The 18,073-nt window shown below is 34.5% G+C and overlaps 1 protein-coding gene across 1 annotated transcript in view; it reads right to left on the bottom strand.

The window, feature by feature from the left end:
* Nucleotides 1-2,509: 2,509 nt before the first annotated feature.
* TACR3 (tachykinin receptor 3) overlaps nt 2,510-18,073 on the bottom strand; it is a 113,053-nt gene continuing 97,489 nt past the window's right edge. Inside the window, exons 4-5 of the mRNA XM_001368063.4 lie at nt 16,541-16,737; nt 2,510-8,223 (exon numbers count right to left, since the gene is read on the bottom strand). Coding sequence (XP_001368100.3) covers nt 7,908-8,223; nt 16,541-16,737 — 513 coding nt within the window. The 3' untranslated portion in view covers nt 2,510-7,907. The remainder of the gene's footprint in view (nt 8,224-16,540; nt 16,738-18,073) is intronic.

The following is an 18,073-nucleotide window of genomic DNA, read 5'->3' as shown; positions in this document are numbered from 1 at the left end:
CCTCTCTTGATTCTCCTCCAATATTTTTAGTTTGACAATAAAGCACAGATTCTTCTTTTATTCTTTCTATTTCCAAATTTCCTGTTGTTTTTTGCCTCATTAATCTGGTCCTCTATTGCTTTTATAGTTTGGACAATTAAATTCCCCGGTGCTTAAAGGTTAGACTTTTCAGAGTATTTTGGCTTCACAAAAGAGTAACTTCATGGTTGTTGTTTGGTTGTGTTTGATTCTTTGCAAGTCCATTTGGGATCTTTTTGGTACGTGTGTGTGTGTGTGTGTGTGTGTGTGTGTGTGTGTGTGTGTGTGTGTGTGTGTGTGGTGTCATTTATTTTTCTGACTCATTTATTACAGATGAGGAAACTGATGCAAACAGGATTAAGTGACTTGCCCAAAGTCACACAGCTGGTACCTGAAGCCATATTTGAACTCAGGAAGATGAGCCTTCCTAACTTCAGGCCCGGACTCTCTATCTACTGCACCACCAATTAGTACCAATTTATTGGTACTGATGCTATAATGTAGTAGAAGTTACTAAGGAAGTACTACTATACTATTGTAGCTTGAATACTGGAGGGTCCAAGAAATATGTATTTATTCTCTCTCCAATACCTTGTCCCCAGATTAAACCATCAGTCGGTTGGTTGTCCTTTGTACTCAAAGATGATGGAAATGACATTGGGTGATGTTTTTTGCCATTTACATTTTTGTCAATTACAACATAAATACATGTCTAATTCCCATTTTGTTCATTTTTCTGTCTTGCTACTGTCTCTGTGCCTCTGTCTTGCTACTGGATTAGCCAACTCTAGCTCAAAATAATGATTTAGACGAGCACCAACCTGATTTACAATGAAACCTGAGATAGAGGGAAAAGATGGTAGAAAAGAGATCCTTTTAGGAGGAACAAAGTTGGTGTTTTTTCCATATTCTCCCTTTAATTATACCTCTAACCCTTGACTATAATCACTTTTTAAAATTTTTCATCAAAATCTTAACCTTCAAATCAGAACTATGGAAATTGAACTTTTGTAGCTAGCCATGGTGATATCTTGTGATTCCTGGCACCAAGGAGGTGATGGCTGGCAGACTTTTTGATTCGGGGAATTCCAAGCTGCAGTAGTTAAAGCTCATTAACTGTCCACACTGTGAGTTGTCATGCACTTCTAATCCAGGGTAATATGGAAACCCAGCATTAAAAAACAAGCCAAAACAAAAATGGAAGAGATAGATTTCTGATAGAGATTTCATAATATTTGTGATTCTATGCTTCAATGTATTAGGTTTTTTTTCCCACATAGGCAATTCTTAAGCAATTAATAAATGCATCTCATAAGTGATTAAAAAGGTCTTGTTGACTTGCTGACTAGAAGATTAAGACCACTTAGTAGACAGACTCTAAACAGTTCTTTGTCAGTTGGTGACCAGCATTCTGGTAATAAGATTTTCTTCATGTAGTTAGACTGGTCCTCAGATGACAGATGGACCTCCCAAAAAGTCTGTACTTGACTTTTTCTATCTTGTCAGGATCCGCTCTAATGTCTTATAGCCTTTGAGGTCTCAGGCCACCTCTATGTTATAATAAAGTATCAGAATATGGCTTTAGTGAAGAAATATTTTAAAAGGTTTAAAATATACACACATATACATGCAGATATCTATAGATCTACATCTCTCTAAATTCTCTGTCTCTCTCTCCATATATATATATTTCTATGACTATATATGTGTGTATATATGTACACCCCAAAAGTCTCAGTACAGTTTTAAATTTAAGCTTTTGGGACTTTGGGGACATCCTGTACTAATCAGATAGACAGAAAGAAAATACATTGAGATAGCTTTGTTCACATATAAAATTTCTTGTGGAAAGAGGCAGAGGATGTGGGTGGAAATCCTACTCCTCCTGGTAGTTACTATGTTTGTGAACTTGGACAAATCACTAAACCTTTCTTGGCTTCAGTTTTCTCAGCTGCAAAATGAGTAGAGCTCAGAGATGAGCTCTTGGGTCCCTTTCAGCAATAGGTTTATGATGTTATGATACGGTGCAAGGAGATGAACTTAAAGAGTCACGCAGGTAAACAGTCACATCCTACAATATCAATGGGACACATCTAGAGGTTCTGACTTAATTTAGATTTCAGTTTCTTTCAGTGCAGAAAGTATTTTAGTTATTATTTTTGTTTATCAGAAATTTTTGAAAAAGTAATGAAATATCCCTGTATTTTAACCTTTCTATGATATTGGAAATCTATTACTAATTTACATCTCTAACTAATCATTACTCTAAAATGGAATTTACCAAGAGGATTCCAAGAATTTGCTCTTTTGTTGGCCAATAACAAGTTATTAGTAACTTTTAAGTCTCTTTCATTCCCTTTTTCCTCTTTCCTTTTTTTACCCCTCTCCCCCTTTTTACCTCTCCCTCATCTTTTTTATAAATTTATTAGAAAATATAAAAAAAAATAAATTTACCATGGTTTGTGACAAATGCCAATTCATGACACAATACTTTTTAAATGGATGTCACAAAAACTTTATTAACCAACCATAAACATTTTGTACATTAATCTCTTATGCTCACAAAGTATTCACCAAAACATTGTAATACTTGACTAGTAATCCAATATAACACTATTAAACTTGGCTCTCATTCAGAATAATTTTCTAAGTTACATCAACCTTATTCTGGCATCTGATTCTCTGCTTCATTTTATTCAACTGTGGTTCACATTAATAGTTCTGAATTAGGATTCTTGCTGGTACCTATGTAAGAAATTCATTTGATTCCTTTGCCTTAAAAATGAGGGGGAAGAGCCCAAGTCATTCTAGCATGTCTGCTGGAATTTAGAGTGAGCATATGTAGTCAGCACATCCAAGGGTTAGCCAACAATCATTTTTAACCTTCAATTTATTTCTCTCGTTCTTAATATTAAGATGCCCCTTGGCAATTTCCTGTGTGATTTCTGAGTATGAAGGTTTCTTTGAACCTGTTCAGAGTTTTGAATATGAAAGTGGTATTCATAGGAAACTAAAGAACTGAAGGATGAGAATAAGGATGCTCTATCATGAATGTCAGAGTTGTGAGCTTGGGAGAGATTCTGTTTTGGGTTCTACAATATTCTTGACTGTTAAAAAATATCTGTTTTCCTCTACAGCAATTGCCAGGTCTTTCACACTTATTAAGAAAAATAAAAATAAGAATGAAATCTTTACATTAATTTCTCAGAGAATGCATTTGAAGTTATGAAAATATCTGACCCTTTTTAGGCTTAGGTTGGAATATTTTTGTATTTCTGTGCTTGTTAAAATCTAGTAAACTCATGCTTTTTTTGGATATATATTCATAAAAAGAACATAAGCTTGCTTTTTTGTCATTGCCTTAAACCTTAACATAGGAAGGTTCCCATTTAGTTTGGAAACAAGTAGATAGAGTGATGCATAGATATAAATTTTACTTTTTTCCTTTCAAATATTTGAGTTTTGGGATTGTTTTTAAAAAGTGGTTTTTCTAGTGGCAACTAGGTATCACAATGGTTAGAATGCCAGACTTAAGAGTTGGGAGGACCTGGTTCAAATCTGACCTCAGACACTTCCTTAGCTGTGTTCCCCTGGGGAAGTCACTTAAGCCCAGTTGCTTAGCCTTTACTGCTCTTCTGCCTTGGAATTGATACTTATGATAGATTCTAAGAGAAAAGTTAAGTTTTTTTTTAAGTGGGTGTTTTTTTATATCAGGTCTGGAGTTTATTTTTACATGTGACAATGAGTTATTTCACCTGCCTGGCCCTAGAATTTGTGGCAAATCTGGGGGAGGGAAGGAAAAGCCTGAACTTTAATTTTTCCTTTTTCTAAATGCACAGATTCTGTAATATATATGAAAGCAAGCATATTTCCCATATGAATTTTATTTTTGTCCTTTCTTTTTTATCTTTCATGAGTCTTGGTTGAAAACCTCTACTGTTGGGCTAAAGCTGCATGTCACTTACAGCCAAAGAGGAAAAGGTACAACCAATATTTCTGGGTTGTGCTATAGCCAAGGTGATAGTCTTGGGTAAAGATAGGAATGTATATTTCAACTTTCAAATAAAGAGGGCATTATCCACCCCCCCCCTTTTTAGCTTAGCTCTTCCTTGTCATTTTCAATGAGTTCCTTTATTTTATATGATGGTTGAGTCATGCCTTGAAAATGTATGGTTGGATGAGAAGCATGGATATCTTAAGAATTTTGGTCCTAGTTGTTTTAGCTAGTATTTTTCATGGTAGAATTTTGGCCATGTGTCTATAGTATTAAGATTCCAATAATGCCTTCATAATTTAGACCTTTAAGAACAAAGCAACATTCCAATTTTTCAATATTAGATCTCTTCCCCCTAATATTACATAATGTGATATATATTTCCATGTTTACAAAACCAACAATATTTCAAAAAGTTACACTAATGAAACACATTAAAACATTTAAACAAGAATAATAAACTTGCCTATAAAACATGCACATGGTGACAGACTTCCTCACCTGGAACCTGCAGTTAGTTCTGAAATAGTTACATTCTATCTACCCCAGTACAAAATGCTATGCACTGTAACCAATTCTAGGGCAACTATATTTAAAGTTCTTCACACTTAAAAAATCACTCCTAGCTTCAGTTCATATTGCTCTAAAATGAGAAGTGAAATGTTGAAATCAATCAAATGTTCTTGGAGAAATGGACCATGGTTTGCTAAGAAAGAATTGCTCTCCCTTTATTCCCCTTAGTCTTTTACATTTCTCTTGGGGTAGGAGGAAGAAAGACCCTGTTAACATTTTAGAGATAATAATTTTACTAAGACTCCTTCTAAATCCTAACTTAGGGTTTCTTCGCCTGGGATCTGTGAGTGCTTTAAAAATATTTTGGTAATTATTTCAATATAATTGGCTTTCTTTATAATCTTAAGTGTTTTATTTTATGCATTTAAAACCATTGTTCTGAGAAGGGATCCAAGGCATCACCAGATGACTAAAGAGGTCCAGGATGCAAAAGTGGTTAAGAAACTTTAATCTAATTGAATTGTGGGGGGAAAAAAGTCCTACTGCTTTAAGTTCAAGTATCACTTTCCAGGGCTCTCTTTCTTCTTGCATCTCTATTGCATTTGCCTCTCTCTATACACAAGTTGTCTGTCCTGATAGAATGTAAACTCCTTGAGGGCAGGGATTGATTCACTTTGTCATTGCATCTCTAGTATTTAGCATAGTTTCTGCCATATAGTAGGAGCCTACTAAATGCTCAATGATTGATTAAATCTTTCTAAATTTGATTTATTTGGTTCCAGTGCATTGCTTCCTCAATATAATATAATAAGATTGGTGGCGACTTTTATTTAAGTAGAGAAGACTATCAGAATGGATCTCAAAGAAAATTGTGCTCTTAAAAATTAATATTGAAAATTCATTTGTCATTGTTCTGTGATGACTTTCAGGGAAAAATAAGGTTTGTAAGTATTGTTTTATCTAAGAAAATATATACTACTTAAGGAGGAATTCTCATCTCGATCGATGGGAATTGGAGTGTGTAATAATTCAGCTACCTCATAGAGGGAACTCTTCTCTGTTTGGGAGAAGGGTGGTTCAGTTTCTTTTTCCTAGTCCTCATTTGCATACATTTAAATGGTTAACAATTATTATCAAACTGTAGAAATGGCTTTCATCTTTACTTGGCTGGGTTCTCTGCTTCTATATTAACTCTAATATTTTTCAGCCTGACTATGTAATTATTCTTCCTTTCAACTCAAATAGCATTTGTCTTTGTCAGGGGTTGCATATATATATGCATATATACATATATACACTTTTTATGTTTGTATTATGTCTTTCCTGGTTCTCAGTTGGTAAACAAAATCTGTTTTTAAACCCTTGTGATATTATAACCATAATTTTTCCATAGAAGATTCTCTTCATTTTGTGGGGGCAAAAATGATTATATGGAGCCTTCATGACTACAGATTGTGAAAGAATTCTCTATGGTCCCCTCTTTTTGCCTATCCATAATACTTGTTCTGAGTGATTGGAGACACCATATTGTTTCATTAGAAGCTATTGTCTAAGATTGAGAGCCAGGTCTAGAGACAGGAGGTCCTCAGTTCAAATCTGATTTCAGACACTTCGTAGCCATGTGATCTTGGGCAAGTCACTTAATACCAATCACCTACTCTTTCCCACTCTTCTGCTTTGAAACCAACATATCATTGATTCACAGAGGAAAGTAAGGATTTAAGAGAGAAAGGAAAAAAAAGAAAGTCAGTCTAGTCTAACACATATTCCCTTGTTCTATAATCAATTCTGATCTTTTTTATTAATGGCAAAGAGAAAAGAAAGTGATGACTCCTTTTTTCAATTTGAATCTTATAATCCAAGTCTTCTTAATTTTTCATTTTAAGATAGAGAATGAATGAGAATGCATGTTTTTCTTCTGACCTTCATTTTCTTAGGGAAAATGGGAAACAAATATATGTAAATTAGACTATATGAGAAAATAATGTGACCATTTATCCTTTCATTTAACTTTGATTTTGTCTTTTTCTTAAAGAATTATTTCCAATTATATTATATAGTTGCCATTAGATAGTACTTGTATAGTATGTAGAAAACAGGTGGCATGGTAGAAGGAATATTGGCCTAGGACAGAGTTGTTAAACTCGTGACACATTCAAACAAGATTAAAATGTAATTAGGAAATACCTAATAAAATAAAAATATCTTAACATTTAGATAACAGTGATTGGTGGTTTTCTAAGCTATCATGCAACAAAAGGGATACTTAGGTATAATTTTTGTTGTTCAGTCATTTTCAGTTGTTGTGTCTGACTGTTTGTGACCCCCATTTGGGATTCTCTTGGTAAAGCCGCCAGAAATATTTGCCATTTCCTTCTTCAGCTCATTTTACAAATGAGGAAAGTGAGGCAAACAGGGCTAAGTGACTTGCCATGGGACACATAGCTATTAAGTATCTGAGGTCAGATTTGAACTCAGGAAACTAAGTGTTCCTTATTCCAGGCCCAGCACTGTGCTGCCTAGTTACCCTATGTATGATTTATTTTTCATTTGCATTTGATATCAGCCTGACCGAGGATGAAGGAGATGGAATATCAGTTATAATTTTAGTATTTATTCGCTGTGTGATAAATGGCAATTAATTAACTACTCTGAAACTCAACTTTCACATTTAGAAAAAAGATGGGATTTTTTTTCTTGTCCACTTCATAAAGTTAAAATGCTTTGGAAATTTAAAAGATGAGGTGTAAAAACACCCAGTTTACAGAGAAACCATATAGGATATAGGAAAGGACACTCTGGAGTTGGAAAGTCTGATGATTTTCATCTGTGTGAACTTGTCAAGTTATTTAAGTCCTTTGTGCCTTATTCCTCTTTTGAATAATGACAAGATGGCTTATGAGGGCCTTCCAGCTCTGATCTGTATCATCTATTTAACTTTTCTACTTCTAAGATGAATTTGAACAAAATGTATTTCCATTCTGTTTTGATAACTTTTAAGCTACTCACTGGAAATTTCATAAGTCAAATGACCAATGGAATCATCTCAAGTTAGTGACACATAACAACAATTTAACTTTATAAAAAAGCAACAGGGTGTTTTAAACAGATTGAGGAATTCCTTCACATGAGATACAATTTTCAATGGTAGAACATGTCATATGTACAAAAATAGCCTAAACTTTTCCCTCACAGGCAATACTAATATGGCGCCATTGTATGGAGTTTTTATGGACAACCCATAAACTGAAGCATGATTGCCTACAGACAACTTTTTTGTTGTTGGAGCTCAAGAAATCTATGGGTCTAAGGTAGGCACATAGGTTTCTTTTTTTACCATAATGTTGCCCTCAATAGAATCTTTTGCTAATAGTTAAGGATTTCAGGAATATTCATCTGCAGATACATAAGGGGAAGTGACAAAGCTAGAGGTGGTAGAAGCTGACTTCTTGGAATTCCTGGTAGAACAACCATTGAAGCTGGTGTCCCTTGAAGCTGCCTTCTTCTTTCGAGTGGATTTAGAGTTGGGGTCATCATTGGAGTCGAACACCACAGTCATGGACTCCATCCTGGACACAGTGTACAGGCTGCTTTGTCGGGTGGGGTGAAACCTGGTGACCTTGAGCTCTAGCTCATCATAAGTAGATACTTCAATGAATGGACACCAACGGAAAGCCCTCTTGAAACCAGCTCGGAATCTGAAAAGAAGAAGACCAAGAGGGGAAATGACTTGTTTTCACTCTGTAATTTCATAAAATTCTGAAATTTAAAAAAATCTCCATTTATGACATTCAAATTTTTTAGAAAGTCTGTTAAGGTCTAAGCTGGTATCTACCAATGAGACACCTGAGAATTTATGACGAAGCAAAGATTTGAGTTCCCCTTCTTTTTAAAAAATTTATTTTTTAAGGCTTGGAGCAAATACATATAGATTCATCTATTACAGAAATATATATTTTAGAAAAATTCTAACAGTCATTCATGAATTTTTAGTATGACGAAAACCCCAAATTTTAGTGAATCCCTTTTGAACTTATAAATGAATAAAATGCACATGTCTTTCTCAAACTCTTCAATGATTCCCTGTTAGCTAAGGGATTCTTAATTTAGAGTCCATGAATGTTTTTTTAATCCCTTACCTTTCGTCTTAGAGTCAATACTAAGTATTGGTTCAAAGACAGAGGAATATTATCGGCTAGGGAGTTGGAGTTAAGTAATTTTCCCAGGGTCACAAAGCTAGGAACTGTCTGAGGTCACATTTGAACCCAGGACTTCTCATCTTCAGGGCTGTTTCTCTATCCATTGAGCTACCTAGCCATCCCCTTGGAACTTATTTTTGAAAATATTTTTACAATGATTTTTTAATATAATTGATTTCCTATGTATAATTGTTATATTATGTATTTTATTATATGCATTTATATTATATGCAGTTTTCTGGAAAGGGTTATAAAGCTTTACCAGCCTGCCAAAGGGTCCATGATATAACATGATGTTAAAAAAAGTTATCAATCCTTGGCCATAAGAACCAAATAAGAATAACTAGCATTTTAAGTTGCAAGTGCTTTACAAATATTATATCATCTAATCCTTACAACAGCCCAGAAGTTAAGTGCTATTATAACTGTCATATTGCAAATGAGGAAACTGGGGGTGAAGAAGGTTAAATATCATATCTAATCAACATACCCAATGAGTGTTTAAGATTGGATTTGAATTTACATATTCCTCATTTCAAGTCCAATATAGCATGAGGCAGCTGGTGGCGCAGAAGATAGTGCAGAATAGTGCACTGGGCTTGAAGTCAGGAAGATCTGAGTTCAAATTCAGCTTCAATTATATAGTTGCCCTATTACCTTGGACATGTCACTTAACTACAGTTTATCTCAGTTTCCTCAACTGTATAATGGGTATAATAATAGCACCCACCTTCCAAGGTTGTTATGAGGATCAAGTTTGATAATGAATGTAAAGTCCTTTGAAAACTTTAAAACACTACAAAAATTCTACCTATTACCTATATGTTCTATAACCACTTCTAAATAATAAATTCTAAAGGAAAAAAAATATCAAGCTCATTGGACTATAGTTTTGTAGAATCTATTCTACACTAAAAAAAAAATCAATGATTATACCCAAAGGGCTTTAAAAGAGCACATGTCCTTTGATCCAGTGCTACCACTACTAGGTTTGTACCACAAAGAGATAATAAAAAATGTTTGTACAAAAATATTTATAGCCAGGCTTTTTGTGGTGGCAAAACAGTTGGAAAATGAGTGGGTGACTCTCGATTGGAGAATGGCTGAACAAGTTGTGGTATTTGATGGTGATGGAATACTATTATGTAGAAGAGAACAATGAACTGGAGGAATTCCATGTGAACTGGAAAGACTTCCATGAACTGATGTGGAGCGAAAGGAGCAGAACCAGGAGAACATTGTACACAGAATGTGAAACACGGTGGAACTATCCAATGTAATGGACTTTACTACTAGTAGAAATACATTAATCCAGGACAATCCCAGAGGAGCTCATGAGAAAGAACATTATCCACATCCAGAGAAAGAACTGTGGGAGCATAAATCCAGAAGAAAAACATATAATTTATCACTTGTTTGTATGGACATATGATTTGGGTTTGGGTTTTAAAAGATTATACTCTATTACAAAAATGAATAATATGGAAATAGGTACAAGTGATAACACATGTATAACAGTGTGGAATTGCTTGTCAGCTCTAGGAAGGAGTAGGGAAGAGGGGAGGGATAGAAAACAAATCATGTAAACATGAAAAAATATTTAAAAAAAATATAGAGCTAAAAATTATTAAGGGAATGCATGGCCACAAAAAAAAATCATGGCATTTTCCCTTCTCCAAACCTAAGTTACATATACTCTTTTTTTTTTTTATCACTATCTTTTAGTAATGAATGGGACTAGGGCAACTAGGTGGCTTAAAAGCCAAGCATGGAGACACAAGATCCTGAGTTCATATCTAGACTCAGAGACTTCCTCGATGTGTGACCCTGGGTTAATCACTTAACCCCTATTGCCTAGCCCTTATCATTGCCTTGGAACTGATACTTAGTATTGATTCTAAGGTGGAAGGTAAGAGTTTAAAGAAGAAGAAGAATCAATGGGTCTGGATCATTGACCTACCAATCACATCTACTAATTTTTGCTATGCCCTTGGACATAATGAATCAGGATCTGGTAACTCAGCTTCATCTAGCTCCTCTCTTAGCATCTTCTTCTATTGGCTCCTGAATTTGCTATTAAGCTGTTTTTGTGGTGTCCTTTCCAGTCCAACTGCTCTCCTTTGCAGAGGAAACAAACACAATGACAATCGAGCAGCTCTGCCTTCTTTCCGTCATGAGTAATCATCACTGCTTCTCCAGAGCTGTAGTTTTCCCTTTTTTTCCTATAGCTACCTTCCTTTTTGTTATCCTTTCAATGTCCTTGCCAGTCTCTGCTCATTCTGAGTTTTAGCACTTCTGACATTATTCTTTCAGAGAGACCTGTCAAATTTTTGTACTCATCCTCTGTTACCTCTCCCTGATTTCATCCCTGATACAACTAAAAAAAAAGTTCTAATTTTTTGGTGAGTTCCATGTACATTCTTTGGATCTTATGAATAGAATATATCCTCCCTGAAGTGTTTCCATTAATTTTTGTATCTCCAGCCTACAGCACAATGTCTGGTATATAATGGGAATTTAATAAATGCTTGTTGAATTGATTAAGAATTTTATCCTTAATAATTTCCTTAGCAGAGTTTGCCTGTAGAACTTTATTTCATGGGATCCTATCAATCTCTTCTCTGAAGCCTTTGAAATTTGCTTTCCAAAAATCTAATTCTATGATTTCCTCTTCTCTATAATAGATTTCAAAATGGAGTGTTCAATTCTCCCCAAGATTTCCATTCTTAGAATTGATTTCCTTTTTATCAGTGGAAATCAGATTTTAAAAAAGACTTTTCCTTGTTGATTCTTCCACCTTCTGAAGAATTGAAACCATCTTTAAGACAAGACAAGAAATTATTAGCAACTATGTTTATGGGAATTCAGTATGGTTCAGCAGATGAATGGATAATTATCCATCATTACTCCCTGGTATCCACACCAAGCTTATGAACTCTTGACTAAAGCCCTTATATTATTCCCCTTTCTGTTCAGCTGTTAGTATATATAATACAGTGAAAATGTTGGGGTTTTTTGACTCTGCTGATATCTCCTCTAAACACTCTGTACATCCCCACAAATTTGCCAAAGGAAAAATTCTAACTGTAAATCAAGTGCCAAAAGGGAAAATAAGTTCCTTCACCTTAATTTCATTTAGCTTTAATTCCTAGATTTCCTCACATAAATATGTTTTCTTAATATTAGTAATATTAATAATAACAGTAATATATAGTATTACTCTGGCTCCCTCATTCATCAATGCTGTATCTTTTGAACAGGATACCAGATATGCATTCTCGATACTAACTAACCAAATTTCAGTAGTACTCATGATTTGCCTCTTTTCCTAAGGATCCTTAATTTGGCTTTTTGTTTTGTTTTGCTGTGCTTTTTAAACCCATTTCTGGGCAGATGTATGGTTATCTGAGGCCATGTATTTTATTACTGATTGCTCTCTTAGATGTTGTCTCCTGTGAACATTGGGTATTGATTTTAATTCATACAGCATGACTACTCTCAGTGGTGTCTAGCTTGGTGGATATACATAGGCAATTTTCTTTCTTCAACTCTTTTCCAGGTTATAGCCCTTTTGATTAGATTTACAAGGCTCCAGGCAAATATAACACGAGTGGCTCAGAGAATTACATATTTAAAATCCCATAAACTCTAGAGTGTATAAAGTTGTATTCTACTAACTAAGGGAATCAACTAATCTTGGATGTTGTCTCTAAGTGTTGAAGTTGTATGGAATAAATCAATATTTGGATAAATATTTGCTGCTTTTGCTGGGGCAAATATCATTTTAGTGTAAACATCTTTCATTTAAAGTCATGATGTAGAAGGGATACCTATGGGAGATGGAGGGAGAGAGAAAGAGACAAACAGACAGACAGGGACAGATACAGAGATAGATACAGAGAGAGAGAGAGAGAGATGGAGAGAGAGAGGAGAGAGAGAGAGAGAGAGAGAGAGAGAGAGAGAGAGAGAGAGAGAGAGAGAGAGAGAGAGAGAGAGAGAGAGAGAGAGAGAGAGAGAGAAATAGGTGGGGGGTGAGGAGGAAGGGGGAGGGAGGACGGAGGGAGGAGGGGAGAGATGGGGAGAGACAGACAGATAGACAGACCAGACAGAGAGAATAGTGAAAAGAGTTCTGAATCAGATTCAGAGGAGCTGGGTTCTAATTATGTTTCTATCACTACTTATATGACTTTGGTCAAGTCATCTTTCCTCTTTCCTCTCTAGACTTTGGTTTTCTCTACTATAAAATAAGAGGGTTGAATTACATGACTTCTGAGTTCCCTTTTAGTTCTAAGTCAAGGATCCCCTGAATCTTTTCTGCTTACCTGAGGGCAGAGACTATGTCTTGTTGAATTTTTGTCTTCCCAATTCCTAGCACCGTGTATTCCTGGCAAATAGTACACCCTCAATCAATATTTGTTGAAGGAATAAATTCCAAATGCAAACTAAGTGACAAAAAGGCATTCAGTTCTTTAGCTTAATTTCTCAAAATGATTAGACCTGACCTGTGCTGTTTCTGTCTATCTACTCATCTTTGATGAGTATCTCTAATTCCTTCTTCACTAGATCATGGAAGGTCAATAAATAGCTACCAGGTGCAGACACATTTATAGTTTCCCCACAATCACAGATTCCTAAGGAAATTAATTAAAAATTAAAAGCTAACTTTTGTGTAACTAGGGGTCCAATCTATATCTTGGGAAGGTACAAAGATACATTTCTTTCCACTGAAAAGGCTTATAATGGAAAGGAAAGGTACAATCAATTTAATTTCTTTAAGATCTGAATTATAAAAATAAACTGTCAATGTCTATATTGGATTAGATTCTATCACATCACAGAAATAAAGGATATAATAACTAATAATTGTATAGTGCTTTAAGTTTACAAAGTACTTTGCATTCATTTTTTTTTGATTCTTACAATTATTCTATGAGGTAGAATTAGGATTCTTCTAATATTATATTAATTAAAATTAGTTACATTAAAATTAAATTAAAGAATATTTAAAGAATGTTTTTCTAAGGGGACAGTTGGGTGGCTCAGTGGATTGAGAGCCAGGCCCAGAGATAGGAGGTCAAATATGACCTCAGACACTTCCCAGCTGTGTGATCCTGGGCAAGTCACTTAACCCTCATTGCCTAGCCCTTACCACTCTTCTGCCTTGGAACCAATACCCAGTATTGATTCCAAGACAGAAGGTAAAGGTTTAAAAGAAAAGAATGTTTTTTCTATTAGGATTCTTATTGTACCAGTGAGGAAACTGAGGCTGAGAGAAATTAAATGAATACCAGAAATCCACAGAACTTGATAGTCCAAAAAGCTAATGCCTGGTTATTTTCATGACTTTTGGAAGTCCCTCCAATTAGATTACAAGCTTCTTAAGGAAAGCCAATGTGTTGTTTTTCATATTTGAATTCTTAGTTCCTAATACTGTTTCTTGCAAATAATTAAATTTGAATTTTAAGATGCATTGTCTATTGTATATCAAATGAGAATACAGACTATAGGGAATGCATAGATATTGCAGAAACGGTAAAATATTTCAGGGTCATAGTAGATGGTAGGCTGAAGATAACAGAACAATAAAATGGTATTATTGGCATGTAGGAATTACAAGATAAAATGTTCCCTCTACATAGAATCAGCAAGGTCCTTATTCCAAAGTTAATCCAAAGGTCCTTATTCAAACTTGAGAGAGCAATTTTGAGAGTTTGGAGAAAAATGATGTGAATAATTATAAAAATTTAAAAAAAGCTTTTGATTTTTTTTTACCTTGGGAAGATGTTTAAATGTGATAGGATGGGAGGGAGAAACACTTTTAGATTCATAGAAAATGGCAAGTATTTCTGTTCAGACCCAAAATGAAGGAAATATGGTTAAATGGTAATTTAATATTATTCCTGAAAGAGGCATGATCAAAAAAGTTGGGAGTCTGCTAGTCTAGGGATTTGTCTGCAGTAGCTCAGATAAAGGGGGATAACTTAAGTGACTTCTTGTTTCAAGGATCAGATTCCAAGATTTAATAAGAAAATCTACTCAAAGTATATTTCTTTGTTGTTATTTCAAAAACAAACAAAAATATATATTTTTTTCTTTTTAGACGATGTACTGCTTTTGTTTTAGATTTGGTTAGCTTTTGAGAAAATTAAAATTTCATACAAAGTAATCAAACAGGCTTTAGTACTTGTAAGGAAAAATCTTTTAAAAGTTCATTAATATTTTCTTCTCAGTTTATTTTAAAATATGTAAACAGCTTACTATAAAGAAGATGGTTTATTTGAATGCAAAAAGAAGATATGGTTAGAAGTGAGATTCAAATGCAGAAGTACATATGCGGGGCCATTCTGTGAGTGAGTCTCCTTCTGCTCTAATTGATTATTTTTATTGTTTGAAGCTTTTTGTATTTGATGGAAAACCAAACTCTAAAGCCAGGAGAGTTTGTTCTCAGTCTCTCTTCTGATACCTACTGGTTGTCTGAGATTGGGTCTATAATGACCCTCTGAACCTTTTAGGCAAGTGGTGCCAAACTCAAATAGAAAGGGTGAGCACTAAACTCTATATAATTATTCATGTGAGACCACATATTGATTTATAAAAGCACACACTAATATTATCAATGTTCTATTGTATTTTATTTTATTAAATATTTCTCAATTATATGTTAATCAAGTTTTGGTCTTCCAGATTTGATATTTTATGTCAAAAAAAGGAAAGAATCACCAAGCACCTAAAGTGGTCTTCTGTTTTGGTTTTGTGTTGAAACTATCCAACTCCAAGTCAGTAATTATACTTATCAATGAATATTCTGTGGTAAGGTTATTTTAGAAGTGAAAGTGATATAACTAAACTTAAAGATTCTTTAATTGTGAGATTTATTGGGCTGGCGACATTTAAATAAGAAGTCCATGGATAAGAAATATGTCTAGAATTGCCAAAGAAGGAAAAATTGTAGATAATGGTGCCAATGGAAACTATTTTGAGACACATTCAAATTTGTCTGTAATTTCACTCTAACATTCTTAATTTAAACAAAAAATAAATTTCCCCTATATAGAGTTAAGAGAGCTACTGTGGTGAAAACGAATGAGTAAAGCTAAAGAAAAAAAATCTGCTATTACTCCTCTACTTGGTGCTGGATATCATTTTGTGCTTAAAATTATTCATTTGGCTCTTAAAAATTTGAACCACAGTCCTTAGACTGACCAAATTTCTCCAGAAGACTAAATTATAGACTTCTGAAAGAATGTGATTTCTGTGAAAACTGGATGATTCAGAACTTTTAAAGGGAGAAAGTCAATTTGTGTCTAACATATACACACATTCTTTTATATTACATATAGTCTATATGAGCATGCTATCTCTCTCTTCTAGACTACAAGCACCATGAGGGCAGAGACTATTTTCATTTTTCTTTTTGTAACCCCAATGCTTTGCATCAGGTAGGCAGTTTCCAGAGAAAGAACTGTGGAATCATCTTTCACATCAATGTATCTTTGTTTTTATTCTGGGGTTTGCTTATGTATGGGTTTTCTCTTGCAACAAGGACCAATATGGAAGTGTGTTTTGCATGACAATAAAAAAGAAAGAAAAAAAGGTAGGCAGGTGCTTAATAAATGTTAGTTTGACTGATTAAAATGAGATTCTTAAAACAATGTCTCTCTACCTAATGCCAAAATGGTAAGAAATTTCAATGGCATCTATAAACTCTCCCCCCCCCCATTGGAAATTTACATGACAATTGAAGAAGACCTCAGTGTATTTGCACAGAAAATGTATAAAGAAATTATAGCCATACATTTGTTCATTTCATCATTACCTCTTATTGAGACAGCAGTAGATAATTGGATTGTACATGGTAGAACTCATGGCCAGCCAAAAGCTAGCCAGGTAGACTTGCTGAATATATTTCCATCGATTCAAGTGCTGGTATATTCCAGTAATGATGAAGTATATATGATAGGGCAGCCAGCAGATAGCGAATGTTACCACAACGATAATCATCATTTTTACCACCTACAAAGGAGAGAGAAGGTATTTTTTTAATGTACATCAGAATTGCCCTTATTTAAATCCTTTCATCTCCTTCAGGAAATCTCTAAGAAATTCACAAAACCATCAGACAAGAACGTATCATTTTCAGAGACGTGCTCTTTTCAAGCTGTCATAGTGCCCTTATAATAAACATTCAGTAAAGAATTGCTGAGTTGAAATGAATATCAGATTTTAAGAACCAATAACAGACACATCAATGACATACATGATATTTTCCCCTAAAAATGAGTTGAAGCTTCTCTAGACTTCAATCCATGCCTCAGTTATGGTCTCACCCTCAAAGATCCCTCTGCCACGTTGGCTGCCTTCATTCATTGATGAGTTCCTCCCAAGGCTTCCATATTGGGGAAGGGTCCTAGGCTGGCTAACCTTCATTCCTTTCCCAGATATATTTTTGATTTATTGGGATCTTTCTTATTTTAGAGTTGCAGAAACTGAGGTTCATGAAGGTCAAAGTTTACACAAGGGCATGCAGGTAATAAGTGGCTTTATGTATGATGACAGGGAGGTAACTTGCCCTAAGTCACATGGGAAGTATCCAAGGCTAAATTTGAATCCATATCATGTAACTTCAGAACCAGTGCCATTTCCACTGTGCCTCCTTAATATAAATATATTATAATAACATACATTATAATTAATATAATAAGAATTAATATGCCTCTTGTTTATTAAAGAGAATAAAGTTAGTTTATTCTTTCTTTGAAAATTTGGCAATACTAGAATTTTTGTTATATGCAGAGCAAAATGAATTTGAAAATTACTTGAAATTAGGTTAGTCAATAGAGGTCTTGACATATAGTTTGAAGGTGAGAGGGATTGGTGGAATGACTTGGAAATACACCAACAAATGATTCAAATAGTGGATTTGTCCCTTGACTTTAGGTTGGAGATTCAGATGGAAGCTGACAGATTAGAGTTATAGGAAGCATGACTCCAGAAACAGTCAGCTAGAGCACTAAAGAAAATCAAGTTGAAAGCAGAAACTCCCAAAGGGTTTGATCTCTTTACTAAGCAGGTGACTAACATTGAACTGATGGAGATTTGACCATTGGAGTTGAAAATTCAGGTCAATAGCATAGGGAATGTCAACTGTAGCCAAAAGCATGAAAGGTCTGTGATTTTGCGTCTCATGGTACACTGTGTTTCAGAGGTGGGGAGGTTTCACTTAATTTTCTGCACATTTATATTTTTACTTCAAGCTCTCAAATGTTTGTGTTTTAGCTTTTAACCATATTAATAGTTCACATTCCCTTATGGTTTTTATTTACATTTCATCTTTATAAGGGCAACTAGG

The sequence above is a fragment of the Monodelphis domestica genome, chromosome 6 (genome assembly GCF_027887165.1).
Source record: "Monodelphis domestica isolate mMonDom1 chromosome 6, mMonDom1.pri, whole genome shotgun sequence".
NCBI classification, from domain to species: domain Eukaryota; kingdom Metazoa; phylum Chordata; class Mammalia; order Didelphimorphia; family Didelphidae; genus Monodelphis; species Monodelphis domestica.
This window is presented reverse-complemented; position numbering and strand designations above follow the sequence as displayed.